Genomic DNA, 17,927 nt, shown 5'->3' with positions numbered 1-17,927 from the left:
ATGACGGACTTTCTTGGTAACTTTGAAAAGGCAACAAAAACAAAAAATATGGGGAGGGTCCTCTTCAGACAGACAACTATCCCAACCAATCACAAGACAGACATGCCTCGAAACCAAAGTTTGCAGGCAAAACCTTTGCAGTGGTTTTAGTGAAGGTAGTTGATGCAAACTAGCCACTTGAGAAATGCACCTATTAAAAACAACGTCCATGATCTTCATCTTGATAGCTACTATTTAGTTTCAGGGGGATGTGGGGAGCATAGTTACTCTATGCCAAACTGACGATCTGTTACATACAGACGTTGTTAAGATGGAGCATTGGTACATTGCCGGAAACAACCCGTCTGTCTTCAGCAGTGTTTCCCAAACTCGGTCCTCGGGACGCCAAGGGGTGGATGTTTTGGTTTTTGCTCTAGAACTACACAAGTGATTCAAATAATCAACTAATAATCTAGCTTTGATTTGAATCACCTGTGTAGTGTTAGGGCAAAAAACTAAACGTGCACCCTTTGGGGTCCTGGGGACCGACTTTGGCAAATGCTGCGCTCGATCTTTAAAAAAGGGTTCCAAAAGAGTTCTGTTGTGGAAATTCTTATACATTTCCCGTACAGTTCTTTGGATGTCCCCATAGGAGAACCCTTTTTGGTTCCCAGTAGAACCCTTTTTGGTTCCCAGTAGAACCCTTTTGGGTTCCATATAGAATCCTATGTAAAAAGAGTTCTACAGTGCATTCGGAAAGCATTCAGACCCCTTCCCCTTTTCCAAATTTTGTTACGTTAAAGCCTTATTCTAAAATGCATTTAAGAAATGTTTTCCCTCATCAATCTACACACAATAACCACAATGTAAATATATAAAAAATTAAAAACAGAAATACCCTATTTACATAAGTATTCAGACCCTTTGCTATGAAACTTGAAATTGCGCTCAGGTTCATCCTGTTTCCATTGATCATCCTAGAGATGACAAAGAACCCAATGGTCACTCTGACAGACCTCCAGAGTTCGTGCATACCTATATAACGTAGGTACATGACGTGCATACCTATATAACGTAGGTAGATGACGTACCACCTATATAACGTAGGTACATGACGTGCATACCTATATAACGTAGGTAGATGACGTGCATACCTATATAACGTAGGTAGATGACGTGCATACCTATATAACGTAGGTACAAGACGTGCATACCTATATAACGTAGGTATATGACGTGCATACCTATATAACGTAGGTAGATGACGTGCATACCTATATAACGTAGGTACATGACGTGCATACCTATATAACGTAGGTACAAGACGTGCATACCTATATAACGTAGGTACATGACGTGCATGCCTATATAACGTAGGTAGATGACGTACCACCTATATAACATAGGTACATGACGTGCATACCTATATAACGTAGGTACATGACGTGCATACCTATATAACGTAGGTAGATGACGTGCATACCTATATAACGTAGATAGATGACGTGCATATCTATATAACGTAGGTATATGACGTGCATACCTATATAACGTAGGTACATGACGTGCATACCTATATAACGTAGGTACATGACATGCATACCTATATAATGTAGGTACATGACGTGCATACCTATATAATGTAGGTACATGACGTGCATACCTATATAACGTAGGTACAAGACGTGCATACCTATATAACGTAGGTACATGACGTGCATACCTATATAACGTAGGTAGATGACGTGCATACCTATATAACGTAGGTACATGACGTGCATACCTATATAACGTAGGTACATGACGTGCATGCCTATATAACGTAGGTAGATGACGTACCACCTATATAACATAGGTACATGACGTGCATACCTATATAACGTAGGTACATGACGTGCATACCTATATAACGTAGGTAGATGACGTGCATACCTATATAACGTAGATAGATGACGTGCATACCTATATAACGTAGGTATATGACGTGCATACCTATATAACGTAGGTACATGACGTGCATACCTATATAACGTAGGTAACTGACGTGTATACCTATATAACGTAGGTATATGACGTGCATACCTATATAACGTAGGTACATGACGTGCATACCTATATAACGTAGGTACATGACATGCATACCTATATAATGTAGGTACATGACGTGCATACCTATATAATGTAGGTACATGACGTGCATACCTATATAATGTAGGTACATGACGTGCATACCTATATAACGTAGGTACATAACGTGCATACCTATATAATGTAGGTACATGATGTAATGACGCCACGGAAAAATGTGTACTACACGTGCAACACAGCATTCCTAACATAGCCCACAATGTCTGCTGTGTGGATTGAGCAGTCAACAAGTCGAGCAGTCAACAAGTCGAGCAGTCAACAAGTCGAGCAGTCAACAAGTCGAGCAGGCAACAAGTCGAGCAGTCAACAAGTCGAGCAGGCAACAAGTCGAGCAGTCAACAAGTCGAGCAGTCAACAAGTCGAGCAGTCAACAAGTCGAGCAGTCAACAAGTCGAGCAGGCAACAAGTCGAGCAGTCAACAAGTCGAGCAGGCAACAAGTCGAGCAGTCAACAAGTCGAGCAGTCAACAAGTCGAGCAGGCAACAAGTCGAGCAGTCAACAAGTCGAGCAGTCAACAAGTCGAGCAGGCAACAAGTCGAGAGTCAACAAGTCGAGTCAACAAGTCGAGCAGTCAACAAGTCGAGCAGTCAACAAGTCGAGCAGGCAACAAGTCGAGCAGTCAACAAGTCGAGCAGTCAACAAGTCGAGCAGTCAACAAGTCGAGCAGCCACAGTCAACAAGTCGAGCAGTCAACAAGTCGAGCAGGCAACAAGTCGAGCAGGCAACAAGTCGAGCAGGCAACAAGTCGAGCAGTCAACAAGTCGAGCAGTCAACAAGTCGAGCAGTCAACAAGTCGAGCAGCCACAGTCAACAAGTCGAGCAGTCAACAAGTCGAGCAGGCAACAAGTCGAGCAGTCAACAAGTCGAGCAGTCAACAAGTCGAGCAGTCAACAAGTCGAGTCGAGCAGTCAACAAGTCGAGCAGTCATTTGAAAGAATACTTCGATGGAGACAAGAAACAGGTTTTACGTGAAATGTTATATACACAGCTGGACAAGACGGAAATGGACACAGTGTCAGTGCGCACCGAGGAAGAGAGGCCACGGACAGACAGAGCTGAAACTTCACTGCTTGACATGTATGATGAAATCCTGGTTGAGAATGAAACGACTGAACAAATGAACAACGAAACAGCACAGCAAGTAAGTGAAAGAAATCGGTTTTGATTAAGTCTTACTGGTAATGGGGACATACGTAAATGCCAACAAAATAACTTTTTGGTCAGTGTGGTGTGTGTGTTTGTGTATCATTTATTTAACTAGGCAAGTCAGTTAAGAACTGGGGCGGCAGGTAGCCTAGTGGTTAGAGCGTTGGGCCAGTAACCGAAAGGTTGCTAGATTGAATCCCTGAGCTGACAAGGTAAAAACTTGTCATTCTGCTCCTGAACAAGACAGTTAACCCACTGTTCCTAGGCCCTCATTGTAAATAAGAATTTGTTCTTAACTGACTTGCCTTGTCAAATAAAGGTCAAATAAAAAAAAACGAACAAATTCTTATTTACAATGACAGTCTACCCCGGCCGAACCCGGATGAGGCTGGGACAATTGTGCGCCGCCCACATACTAATCACAGCTGGATGTGATACAGCCTGGATTCGAACCAGGGACTGTAGTGACGCCTCTTGCAATGAGATGCAGTGCCTTAGACCGCTGTGTGTGTGTGTTAACTATTTGACTGTACTAGAATGCTTAAAAGCCCGCTCAAATTGTAGTTATCGGTATTGGGTTTTTTTTGGCAAGGAAAATATTGGATATCGGTGTCGGCCAAACATGTCATATCGGTGCATCACTAGGTTCTAGATAGCATATTTTTTTCTAAGAGTGTAGTATGGGTGTCAAACTCATTCCATGGAGGGCCGAGGGTCTGCTGGTTTCTCCTTTTAATATGTGTCCAATTATAGACAACCAGGTGAGGGGAGTTCCTTACAAATCACTGACCTTAATTAATCAATCAATCAAGTACGAGGGAGGAGTGAAAAGCCACAGACTCTCTGCCCTCCGTGGAATGAGTTTGACATGTCTAGAGGGACTGAAAAGATGTCACAGATGACATAAGGTCAATGTGCAGTGTCTCCCAGTATGTGTGTGTGTGTGTGTACCAGGACCACTCACCTTCTCCTGAACATCTCAGCGAAGATACAGCCCACACTCCACAGGTCAACTGGGGTGGCATAGCTGGACTGGAGCAACACCTCTGGGGCTCTGTACCACAACGTCACCACCTAGACACACACACAATCAACTCATTAATACACACAATCAACACCTTAATACACTCATTAATACACACAATCAACACCTTAATACACACATTAATACACACAATCAACTCATTAATACACACAATCAACTCATTAATACACACAACCAACACCTTAATAAACACAATCAACACCTTAATACACACATTAATACACACAATCAACTCATTAATACACACCTTAATACACACAATCAACTCATTAATACACACAATCAACACATTAATACACACATTAATACACACAATCAACACATTAATACACACATTAATATACACAATCAACACATTAATACACACATTAATATACACAATCAACACATTAATTCACACATAATACACATACTGTAACAACGCACACACACACACCATACAGACACACACCCTTCTCTTACATGTTCCTCCAATACAGACATAAAAGTGACCCTCTGGTATGCATTAGGTTACTTCCTCTACCACAGGCTTCACCCACACTATGAAAGGAGAAGAGGAGAAGAGGAGGAGAAGAGGAGAGGAGGATAAGAGGAGAAGATGAGGAGAGGAGAAGATGAGGAGAGGAGGAGAAGATGAGGAAAGGAGGAGGAGAGGAGGAGGAGGATAAGAGGAGGAGAGGAGGAGGAGAGGAGGATAAGAGGAGGAGGATAAGAGAATAAGAAGAGGAGAGGAGGATAAGAGGAGGAGAGGAGGATAAGAGGAGAGGATGAGAGGGGGAGAAGATGAGGAAAGGAGGAGAGGAGGATAAGAGGAGGAGAGGAGGAGGGGAGGAGAGGGGGAGAAGATGAGGAAAGGAGAGATGGAGAGGAGGAGAGGAGAAGAGGAGGGGGAGAAGATGAGGAGAGGAGGAGGAGAGGAGGAGAATAGGAGAAGGAGGAGGAGGAGGAGAGGAGAAGAGGAAGAGGAGGAGAGGAAGAAAGAAGGAGAAGAGGAGGATGAGAAAAGGAGGAGGGAAGACGAGGAGGAGAGGAGGAGGGAAGAAGAGGAGGAGAGGAAAAGGATGAGAAGAGGAGGATAAGAGGAGTGGATGAGAGGAGGAGAAGATGAGGAAAGCAGGAGAGGAGGAGGAGAGGAGGATAAGAGGATAGGAGGAGAGGGGGAGAAGATGAGGAAAGGAGAAGCATGAGAAGAGGAGGATAAGAGGAGAGGGGGAGAAGATGAGGAAAGGAGAAGCATGAGAAGAGGAGGATAAGAGGAGAGGGGGAGAAGATGAGAGGATGAGGATAGGAGAAGGAGAGGAGGAGAGGAGAAGGAGGAGGAGAAGAGGAGGAGGAGAGGAAGAATGAAGGAGAAGAGGATGATAAGAGGAGAGGAGGAGAGGGGGAGAAGATGAGGAGAGGAGGAGGAGGAGGAGAGGAAGAACGAAGGAGAAGAGGATGAGAAGAGGAGGAGAGAAGGATGAGAAGAGGAGGAGGGAAAAAGAGGAGGAGAGGAGAAGGATGAAAGAGGAGGATAAGAGGAGAGGAGGAGGGAAGAAAAGGAGGAGAGGAGGAGAGGAGAAGGATGAGAAGGATAAGAGGAGAGGAGATGAGGGGGAGAAGATGAGGAGCGGAGAAGGATGAGAAGAGGATGATAAGAGGAGAGGGGGAGAAGATGAGGAGAGGAGGAGGAGCAGAAGGAGAGGAGAAGAGGAGGAGGAGAAGATGAGGAGAGGAGGAGAGGAGAAGGAGAGGAGAAGAGGAGGAGAGGAGAAGAAGGAGGAGAGGAGAAGAGGAGGAGGAGAGGAGAAGAGGAGGAAGAAAGAAGGTGAAGAGGAGGAGAAGAGGCTGAGACCAGAGCACTCCTGATACCTGAGACACATTCCCTCTTTCCTCCCTCACAGTCCTCTCTCTAAGTGTTTTACCTGAGAACGCCAAATGACACGCACACACACACGTTTCTGTGCCCCTGTCTCAGGGTTACATAAGGTATGAAATCATATCTGGCAGGGCAGGTCTCTGGGAGCGCTCCTGTTTTGGTATGCCCAGATCACACAGTGTTTCCATAGTGAGCCATCAGGGAACACAGCACTGGTCCCTGTGTGTGTGTGTGTGTGTGTGTGTGTGTGTGTGTGTGTGTGTGTGTGTGTGTGTCCATTACAACAAGATCCCCTGCTTTCACAGGACTCAGCTGTCATACTCAAACAAATCTCAGTACAACTTAGCTCTTAGAAAACTGCTACTACATTGTATTCATATTGTGTTTCCCCCGCGGAAGGTTTGAAAGTGCTTTGCGATGCTCGAGGAGGGAGTGTGGAACATCTCTTGCTCTACTAACATGTAGCAGTACCCACTTGGGAAGCCATTTTGTGCCAGAGCCAGAGCTGCTCCCCACATGTCTCCCAGTTTCTAACCCTGTGCTTGTACTCTGCTGGGAGCTGTGTCGACTGACTGTTAGCCCACAGGAAAAGCAGCATTGTTAACAGCTACAGTAGGGAAAACCACCAGACAAAACTCAGTGACCCCTTGCGAGAACGTGGACTTCTTCCAGGTGCTTTCCCTCTCCAGTTTTTCCTACGGCGGTCGTTTGGCCCGAGGCCCCGGCAGCCGCTGCTGCTCTCTCTCTCTCCCTCGCTCTCTCTCTCCGCTTATCACCGTGTTAGCAAAGACCAATGTTTTCCAAATGCCTTGCATGTTTGTCCAACACAGTGAGAGAATTATGAACAAAACTAAGCCTGCACTGCGGTTTGGTAACAGACCAGTTACTACAAGTTTGCATGTTCACCTTTGGCCTTACTAATGTGGACTGTACCTTTGGGACAATGACATCCCATGACAGTGTGCAAGTGTATAATATTTATGCGGTAGCTGTGTTGAGGGTTGACTTTGAGTCAAATAATATGATCACTCAATTAGGTTTAGTAGATTATGTTTGGTTTATAGATTTGTCTGACTCCTAGTCTGAATGGAAATGTTTTATTTGATCAGGTAAGTTGACAGAGAACACATTCCCATGTACAGCAGCAACCTGGGGAATAGTTACAGGGGAGATGAATGAGCCAATTGTAAACTGGGGATTATTAGGTGGCCATGATGGTATGAAGGCCAGATTGGGAATTTAGCCAGGACACCAAGGTTAACACCCCTACTCTTACGATAAGTGCCATGGGATCTTTAGTGACCACAGAGAGTCAGGACACCCGTTTAAAATCCCATCCGAAACGCAGCACTCTACACAGGACAATGTCCCCAATCACTGCCCTGGGGCATTGGGATGTTTTTTTAGACCAGAGGAAAGGGTGCCTCCTACTGGCCCTCCAACACCACTTCCAGCAGCATCTGGTCTCCCATCCAGGGACCAACCAGGGCCAACCCTGCTTAGCTTCAGAAGCAAGTCAGTAGTGGGATGCAGGGTGGTACAATGCTGGCAAATCATAAATAACTTGAAGGAATTCAGTTATCTAGCAGACTATCATGGGGTATCTGAAAGAGAGTTCACTGGTGTTGGGTGTGTGACGAGGTTGATTCAAGTACATTCAAGTACAAAACCTCATGTTCTTCTTGCGAACTGATAGAATGGTCAGATGCTATTTTTACAGCCACATGTGCTAAGATGACACTTTCTCAGTTCATTCTTCCTGGCTAAGTGGAAACATAAAGGAAGTTGAAGCTGTGAACAGTGTTGGTTGGCTCGTGTCACGTGACCCGAGATGAGATGCACATGACTCATTCTAAAAAAAGAACTCAGGCAGGCCATTAAAGCTTTTAGAGCACTGAAACCTATTTTCATGTGTGGGGGTGTTGAGTTCATAAAAAGCATGCATGAAGTGGTCGTTGTAATGCCTAATGGACAGGAGCATTAAATGTCATCGCTGTCATCTTGTGAAGTTTCATTGTATTTATTTTTCTCCCACCTTTATTTAACCAGGTAGGCCAATTGAGAACACCTTTATTTAACCAGGTAGGCCAGTTGAGAACACCTTTATTTAACCAGGTAGGCCAGTTGAGAACAAGTTCACATTTACAACTGTGACCTGGCCAAGATAAAGCAAAGCAGTGCGACACAAACAACAACACGGAGTTACGTATAGAATGAAACAAACATACAGTCAATAACACAATTGAAAAGTCTATATACAGTGTGTGCAAATGAAGTAAGATTAAAGAGGTAAAGCAATAAATAGGCCATAGTGGTGAAGTAATTACAATTTAGTAATTAAACACAGGAGTGATAGATGTGCAGAAGATGAATGTGCAAGTAGAGATACTGGGGTGCAAAGGAGCAAAAATTAAATAAATAACTAACAATATGGGGATGAGGTATCTCATATCTAACTCTCATATATCTTATCTCATATATCTAACTCTCTCTCTCTCTCTTGTCACAGCCTTACATCATAACTATGTTCTATACAACCCTTGAACTGAACTGAGTGTTGATGTGAGCATCCATATTTCAGACCAAAAGGGTACCTGGAAATGAAATGACAGTGCACTCAGGGGAAAATACCACCACAGACCGAGAGACAGATATCACTATATAACACGTGGATAGATGCATGTGTGCAATATCAAACCCAATCAAACCCTTTCCTGTGGTTACGTCTCTTCGAGAGAGACAGACGCCTGCTGTTATTCGCATGTGTCTATTTTCCATTGCATCTTTCTCAAACACCACAACACAACTAGACTGCACTCCAGCAGACTTCTAGGAAGAACCACATAGTCAACACTAACTGATGTGAGGGCTTAAGTATATGCGTCGTTATTCGAAGGCCAGGCCACAGATAGACACAGCAGGAAGTGTTGTTACCATGTAGAATTAGTGTGGAGAAGACTTCCTGAAACACACAGTAATGATTTCGGTTAGAGAGCCAGAGCCGCGTCCCAGATATTGATGTGTTTGGTATGGCATGCAGTGCATTCCATGGCAATTATAGTCAGAGGAGTTGGTTAAATACGTTATCATGGTTAAAGGACCATCATTTGGTATTCATGAATAAATGACATATGCTGCAAGTACCAATCGAAGGTGATTTATAAGGTCTTTCCCTTTCCAAGCATCCTATGCAGACCCAGAAAATGTGTTTTTTCTTCTGGCCACTATCAGTGCTGCTAAGCTAAGCACATACCTCTTCCTCTGTTTCTCCTCTCTCTCTCCTCCCTCTCTCCTCCCTCTTTCTATAAAATATCTGAACATCTCCCTATATAACCCTTATATGTGTCTGTCCCTCTCTATTCTCTCTCTATTCCAGTATAGACCTCTGTCCGAGTCCCCCATAACACACATTCCTATGTCTCGCTCACTATAGCACATATACGTTTCACTCTCTCTCTCCATAAAACACATCGGCCTCTCTATAAAAATCAGGCTTCACTCTGTGAAACAACAGAGCAGCTGGAGGACCTGAGCCTAAGGACCATGCCTCAGGACTACCTGGCCTGACAACGCCTGTCTGTCCCTGTCCCCAGTCCAACTGGTTGGGATGCCGGTCCAGTTCTGATGTCCTGCCTGCAGCTATGGAAGTCTGCCCTGTTTCACCAGACCTGCTAGGTCCAGTTCTGATGTCCTGCCTGCAGCTATGGAAGTCTGCCCTGTTTCACCAGACCTGCTAGGTCCAGTTCTGATGTCCTGCCTGCAGCTATGGAAGTCTGCCCTGTTTCACCAGACCTGCTAGGTCCAGTTCTGATGTCCTGCCTGCAGCTATGGAAGTCTGCCCTGTTTCACCAGACCTGCTAGGTCCAGTTCTGATGTCCTGCCTGCAGCTATGGAAGTCTGCCCTGTTTCACCAGACCTGCTAGGTCCAGTCCTGATGTCCTGCCTGCAGCTATGGAAGTCTGCCCTGTTTCACCAGACCTGCTAGGTCCAGTTCTGATGTCCTGCCTGCAGCTATGGAAGTCTGCCCTGTTTCACCAGACCTGCTAGGTCCAGTTCTGATGTCCTGCCTGCAGCTATGGAAGTCTGCCCTGTTTCACCAGACCTGCTAGGTCCAGTCCTGATGTCCTGCCTGCAGCTATGGAAGTCTGCCCTGTTTCACCAGACCTGCTAGGTCCAGTCCTGATGTCCTGCCTGCAGCTATGGAAGTCTGCCCTGTTTCACCAGACCTGCTAGGTCCAGTCCTGATGTCCTGCCTACAGCTATGGAAGTCTGCCCTGTTTCACCAGACCTGCTAGGTCCAGTCCTGATGTCCTGCCTGCAGCTATGGAAGTCTGCCCTGTTTCACCAGACCTGCTGTTTCTCCCCCTCTCTCTTTCTCCCTCACTCCCTCCCTCTCCTTCCCGTGGACCTGCTGTTTCTCCCCTCTCTCTTTCTCCCTTACTCCCCCCCTCTCCTTCCTGTGGACCTGCTGTTTCTCCCCTCTCTCTTTCTCCCTCACTCCCTCCCTCTCTCTCCTTCCTGTGGACCTGCTGTTTCTCCCCTCTCTTTCTCCCTCACTCCCTCCCTCTCCTTCCTGTGGACCTGCTGTTTCTCCCCTCTCTTTCTCCCTTACTCCCTCCCTCTCTCTCCTTCCTGTGGACCTGCTGTTTCTCCCCTCTCTTTCTCCCTTACTCCCTCCTGAGGACCTGCTGTTTCTCCCCTCTCTCTTTCTCCCTCACTCCCTCCCTCTCCTTCCTGTGGACCTGCTGTTTCTCCCCTCTCTCTTTCTCCCTCACTCCCTCTCGCTCCCCTTCCTGTGGACCTGCTGTCTCGACCTTTGAATGCTCTGCTATGAAAAGCCAACTGACATTTACTCCTGAGGTGCTGACCTGTTGCACCCTGTATAACCAATGTGGTTATAATTTGACCCTGCTGGTCATCTATGAACGTTTGAACATCTTGGAGAATGATCTGGCCTTAATGGTCATGTACTCTTATAATCTCCACCCGGCACAGCCAGCAGAGCCTGGTTCTTCTCTAGGTTTCTTCCTAGGTTCCTGCCTTTCTAGGTACTTTTTCCTAGCCACTGTGCTTCTGCCTCTGCATTGCTTGCTGTTTGGGGTTCTAGGCTGGGTATCGGTAAAGCACTTTGTGACAACTACTGATGTAAAAATGTCTTTATAAAATACATTTGATTGATTGATTTGTTTGTTGTTTGAATACCAGATTGCTCCTTTAAGAAAAAACACGAGTCAAGGCTATACTCATTTTTTTGGTACATTTTTTTAAATCAAACTCATAAAATATCCCCCATCTCACTTTCTCTCCTTTCCTCCCTCTCTAGAAACTATTTTTCTCCGTACTGTCCCTCCTTTCCTCCCTCTGTAGCCACTATTTTTCTCCCCTCTGTCCCTCATCTCCTCCCTCTCTCTTTGCTCGCTCCCTTTCTCCCTCCCTCCCCTGACTGACAGACAGGTAGGCAGGCCTCTCCTTTAGCTCTGCTTGTGTGGAGCTGCTGCTTGCCTGCTAACAGAACAGAGGCGGTCAGATAAAGCAGCCTGGCTGGCTGACTCCAGATTAAAGGACAACATTCTGGGCATTCCTTTCTGCTGAAAGTATTCATCCCGTCCGGCCCAACTCTCTCTCTCTGCTGCACACTGGATAATAAATGGCAGGCACGCAGAACAGAGAGCAGGCAGGAAGGCAGAACAGGCAGAACAGAGAGCAGGCAGGAAGGCAGAACAGGCAGAACAGAGAGCAGGCAGGAAGGCAGAACAGGCAGAACAGAGAGCAGGCAGGAAGGCAGAACAGAGAGCAGGCAGGAAGGCAGAAGAGGCAGAACAGAGAGCAGGCAGGAAGGCAGAACAGGCAGAACAGAGAGCAGGCAGGAAGGCAGAACAGGCAGAACAGAGAGCAGGCAGGAAGGCTGAACAGGCAGAACAGAGAGCAGGCAGGAAGGCTGAACAGGCAGAACAGAGAGCAGGCAGGAAGGCAGAACAGGCAGAACAGAGAGCAGGCAGGAAGGCTGAACAGGAAGAACAGAGAGCAGGCAGGAAGGCTGAACAGACAGAACAGAGAGCAGGCAGGAAGGCAGAACAGGCAAAACAGAGAGCAGGCAGGAAGGCAGAACAGAGAGCAGGCAGGAAGGCTGAACAGGCAGAACAGAGAGCAGGCAGGAAGGCTGAACAGGCAGAACAGAGAGCAGGCAGGAAGGCAGAACAGGCAGAACAGAGAGCAGGCAGGAAGGCTGAACAGGAAGAACAGAGAGCAGGCAGGAAGGCAGAACAGGCAGCACAGAGAGCAGGCAGGAAGGCAGAAAGGCAGAACAGGCAGCACAGAGAGCAGGCAGGAAGGCTGAACAGGCAGAACAGAGAGCAGGCAGGAAGGCAGAACAGGCAGAACAGAGAGCAGGCAGGAAGGCTGAACAGGCAGAACAGAGAGCAGGCAGAAAGGCAGAAAGGCAGAACAGGCAGAACAAAGAGCAGGCAGGAAGGCAGAAAGGCAGAACAGGCAGAACAGAGAGCAGGCAGGAAGGCAGAACAGGCTGAACAGAGAGCAGGCAGAAAGGCAGAACAGGCAGCACAGAGAGCAGGCAGGAAAGCAGCACAGTGAGCAGGCAGGAAGGCAGAACAGACAGCACAGGGACCAGGCAGGCAGGAAGGCAGAACAGGTAGTACAGAGACCAGGCAGGCAGAAAGGCAGAACAGGCAGCACAGAGAGCAGGCATGAAGGCAGAAAGGCAGAACAGGCACCACAGAGAGCAGGCAGGAAGGCAGAACAGTGGATCCTCCAAGGCAAGCCTCAATGACCAAGCACATCTGCCTACCCCCCTCTCCTTCTCTCTCTCTTGTTGCCCCCTCTTCCCCCCCCTCTCCAGTGGTGTAAAGTACTTAAGTAAAAAACACTTTAAAGTACTACTTCAGTAGCTTTGGGGGTATCTGTAATTTACTTGACTATTTATATTTTTGACGACTTCTACTTTTACTTCACTACATTCCTAAAGCAAATAATGTTCTTTTTACATTTTTCCTGACACCCAAAAGTACTCGTTACATTTTGAATGCTTAGCAGGACAGAAAATGGTCCAACTCACACACTTATCAAGAGAACATCCCTGCTCGTCCCTACTGCCTCTTATCTGGTGGACTCACTAAACACAAATGCTTCATTTGTAAATTATGTCTGAGTGTAAGTATATTTGAGCAATTACATTTACTTTTGATACTTAAGTATATTTAAAACTAAATACTTTTAGACTTTTACTCAAGTGGTATTTTACTGGGTGACTTTCACTTTTACTTGAGTCAGGTATCAATTGGGTACTTTTAAACGCAGTGTGTTACATAGGGAATAGGGCCATTTGAAACACAGGCACAGAAACCCTGGTCTTGATGGCCACATTGTTTCTACCATACAGGGCCCCAGGACAGACAGACATACTCCTTTAAAGGGACCTGATCCACCAGATGTTTGGCGAAGGACAAAATGGAGACAGAAAGATAGACAGCAGGTTTCTTCCAATGCTTTAGGGCCAAGAAATTTACCTGGTCAGGTCATGTGTCCAGGGAAACCTCCTGACCCTAACTGTCATATGTAATAATGTGTAACTAGGCCCTGACCAGGAGAACCTCATGACCCTATATGTTTGCCCTTTCTATGTGACAGACCAGGCAGAATTCTTGGCCTGCCTATGCATTCATTGGACTGCAATAGTGGAAGCCTTGTAGAGAGACAGTAGTTACTGTACTGTACTTTATTGAACACTTCACCATGCAAAACATGGGCTGTGCAGATAGAAAGTACAGACAGCACACCCATGCTGTTGGGCTTAACTATTGTTTACATTATGCAAGGCATAAAGTCTGCATTGCATCACAAATCAAAGCCTAGCTGCAGACTACAGAACCTTGGGACCTGGTCATAAGAAGTACACTAAATAGGCGATAGGGTGCCATTTGGGATGTAGTCCAGGAGTTTTCAAGTCAACTCTCTTCCTTCTTCAATGGTTGTGTCTCCAGGCAGGCCAGTCTTAGCTGAGCAGTCAGTTGGCCTGTAAACACCATTATTTTCAGCGGACCCCAGAGTCACATTGCCTTTTGCCGTTTGCTCTTTCAAAAAACGATTTACACGAAAGACAACAACAATACCCTGACCGCAGGTCAAGAAAGACAACAACAGTACCCTGACAGCAGGCCAAGAAAGACATCAACAATACCCTGACAGCAGGCCAAGGAAGACAACAACAATACCGTGACAGCAGGCCAAGAAAGACAACAACAATACCCTGACAGCAGGCCAAGAAAGACAACAACAATACCCTGACAGCAGGCCAAGGAAGACAACAATACCCTGACAGCAGGCCAAGAAAGACATCAACAATACCCTGACAGCAGACCAAGAAAGAAAACAACAATACCCTGACAGCAGGCCAAGAAAGACATCAACAATACCCTGACAGCAGGCCAAGAAAGACATCAACAATACCCTGACAGCAGGCCAAGAAAGACATCAACAATACCCTGACAGCAGGCCAAGAAAGACAACAACAATACCCTGACAGCAGGCCAAGAAAGACATCAACAATACCCTGACAGCAGGCCAAGGAAGACAACAACAATACCCTGACATCAGGCCAAGGAAGACAACAATACCCTGACAGCAGGCCAAGAAAGACAACAATACCCTGACAGCAGGCCAAGAAAGACAACAATACCCTGACAGCAGGCCAAGAAAGAAAACAACAATACCCTGACATCAGGCCAAGAAAGACAACAATACCCTGACAGCAGGCCAAGAAAGAAAACAACAATACCCTGACATCAGGCCAAGGAAGACATCAACAATACCCTGACAGCAGGCCAAGAAAGACATCAACAATACCCTGACAGCAGGCCAAGAAAGACATCAACAATACCCTGACAGCAGGCCAAGGAAGACAACAACAATACCGTGACAGCAGGCCAAGAAAGACAACAACAATACCCTGACAGCAGGCCAAGAAAGACAACAACAATACCCTGACAGCAGGCCAAGGAAGACAACAATACCCTGACAGCAGGGCAAGAAAGACATCAACAATACCCTGACAGCAGACCAAGAAAGAAAACAACAATACCCTGACAGCAGGCCAAGAAAGACATCAACAATACCCTGACAGCAGGCCAAGAAAGACATCAACAATACCCTGACAGCAGGCCAAGAAAGACATCAACAATACCCTGACAGCAGGCCAAGAAAGACAACAACAATACCCTGACAGCAGGCCAAGAAAGACATCAACAATACCCTGACAGCAGGCCAAAGAAGACAACAACAATACCCTGACATCAGGCCAAGGAAGACAACAATACCCTGACAGCAGGCCAAGAAAGACAACAATACCCTGACAGCAGGCCAAGAAAGACAACAATACCCTGACAGCAGGCCAAGAAAGAAAACAACAATACCCTGACATCAGGCCAAGAAAGACAACAATACCCTGACAGCAGGCCAAGAAAGAAAACAACAATACCCTGACATCAGGCCAAGGAAGACATCAACAATACCCTGACAGCAGGCCAAGAAAGACATCAACAATACCCTGACAGCAGGCCAAGAAAGACATCAACAATACCCTGACAGCAGGCCAAGGAAGACAACAACAATACCGTGACAGCAGGCCAAGAAAGACAACAACAATACCCTGACAGCAGGCCAAGAAAGACAACAACAATACCCTGACAGCAGGCCAAGGAAGACAACAATACCCTGACAGCAGGCCAAGAAAGACATCAACAATACCCTGACAGCAGACCAAGAAAGAAAACAACAATACCCTGACAGCAGGCCAAGAAAGACATCAACAATACCCTGACAGCAGGCCAAGAAAGACATCAACAATACCCTGACAGCAGGCCAAGAAAGACATCAACAATACCCTGACAGCAGGCCAAGAAAGACAACAACAATACCCTGACAGCAGGCCAAGAAAGACATCAACAATACCCTGACAGCAGGCCAAGGAAGACAACAACAATACCCTGACATCAGGCCAAGGAAGACAACAATACCCTGACAGCAGGCCAAGAAAGACAACAATACCCTGACAGCAGGCCAAGAAAGACAACAATACCCTGACAGCAGGCCAAGAAAGAAAACAACAATACCCTGACATCAGGCCAAGGAAGGGAAGAAGATTTCAAGTCAGAGTTTTAACTGTATACAGCTTGTGACAAGCTTACAGTAGAGACTAGCAGCATAAACTGTATACAGTTAAAAAACAGAGTGCAACAGTTGCCAAAGTATGCACAGCGTACAGGAATGCTGCATGGGGCCCTCTCTCAGCGAACAAAGACAGCACAGTCAGCCTCTTTCCCCCAGCCTAGCTACCACATCCGCACATCATTAGTCGGAAAATTCCTCATATATGCTGTCATTTTCTTTTATTCAATGCTGGTACAGGCACGGCTTTAATATCCCCCCTACCACTCCTGACTCCCTCACCCCCAATCAGTCCCCCTTTTCCCCACCTGGAACATGGCCAGGAGCCCGTCAACAATTAATAGAGACAGGGCCTGAAGTGCAGGACGTGTGCTACCTGGTAGTGGTTACACAGGAAATACCAAATAAGATGTTCTCAGCCGCTGTGTGTGTGTGCATGTGTTCATATCCTTGCGTGTGTGTTTGGGGACAGCCCCCTTCTCCCGCTGCAGTTGGGAGCATGGAGAGAGAGGGAAGTCACCCCCCCCTCGAACCGTTGAGGAGATATCTAAACATTCCCAGAAAGGGATGCACGTGCTCTCCTGCGTGCTGTGTGGGGTTTTCCCTTTCCAAACTGAGCAGAGTTGCTGCCCGAGTGTCTCTCCAGAGTGGAAGCACATTGTCTGGCAATGAGAACACAAACGACTGGATTCAGACAAAACCCTCCATGAGATTCATCCTCTGCTATGACTGAGAAATTCTTAAAGCTTTTCTTTATTCCTCAATCCTCACAAACCAAAATGAGCTGTTGAGGTATTGGGTCTCAAGAGAGAAACATGCATTGATTTCTTTTCATTACTTGCACGACCATGAAATTCAAGATGGAGAAATAGAAACCAATCATTTCAAAAGCAAAAGGGGCATCCGACTGGCTTCAAATCAAAGTCTGGATCGTACCAAGACAAAGTACCAGGGGTTGGAACCAATATTTTCCAGTGGTTTCGTTCTGAACAGAATCATACCTTTTTTCATTCCGTTCCACTTTTCTGACCAGCAAAATAAAGTTCTGAACAGGTTAAAAGTAATTTAATGTTGATCTAAATGTACAAAACATCTGATTACAGAGGTTTGAAAAAGGAAAAATATAAAAAGGAACAATATAAACCTCCACATTTTTTTTTTACATTTAGCTCGACAAACTACTTCACCAATCATGCAGTACGGATAGAGCAGCTTGCTACGGAGTGAGTTGTTTACATGCATGACGGAAAGACACGTGTAGGGTGTGAGACGCAACTGACATTTTGCAGGTGAGGAGAGATCGAGAGAGGGTGCAGGAGGAGGCTTGGCTTGATGCTATGGGCATCTTGTGATGACATGCATTATCGGAATTAGGCCCACTGAATTATACTAAGGAGGAGCAACTTCTATGGAGGAACTTTGAATAACTTTAAACTTCAGAGTTGGCTTAACGTTGGACCAGAGAAGCTAGCTAGCTAACAAGCTTGTGTGTGCAGAGTGAGACCAGAATTAAAAACCTGTCTTACGTTTCTGTAGTTAATATATCCAATGTGAAATCTATAGTATTCCTAA

At 46.1% G+C, this 17,927-nt stretch overlaps 1 protein-coding gene across 1 annotated transcript in view; it reads right to left on the bottom strand.

The window, feature by feature from the left end:
- The window catches only part of cdk6 (cyclin dependent kinase 6), a 158,986-nt gene that overhangs the window by 71,613 nt on the left and 69,446 nt on the right, over window positions 1–17,927 (bottom strand). Inside the window, exon 5 of the mRNA XM_065017986.1 lies at window positions 4,238–4,347. Within this exon, the coding sequence (XP_064874058.1) occupies window positions 4,238–4,347 (110 nt within the window). The remainder of the gene's footprint in view (window positions 1–4,237; window positions 4,348–17,927) is intronic.

This window comes from Oncorhynchus nerka, linkage group LG4 (genome assembly GCF_034236695.1).
Source record: "Oncorhynchus nerka isolate Pitt River linkage group LG4, Oner_Uvic_2.0, whole genome shotgun sequence".
Taxonomy (NCBI): domain Eukaryota; kingdom Metazoa; phylum Chordata; class Actinopteri; order Salmoniformes; family Salmonidae; genus Oncorhynchus; species Oncorhynchus nerka.
Note: the sequence above shows the minus strand (reverse complement) of the source record. Positions and strands in the feature narration are given on the sequence as shown.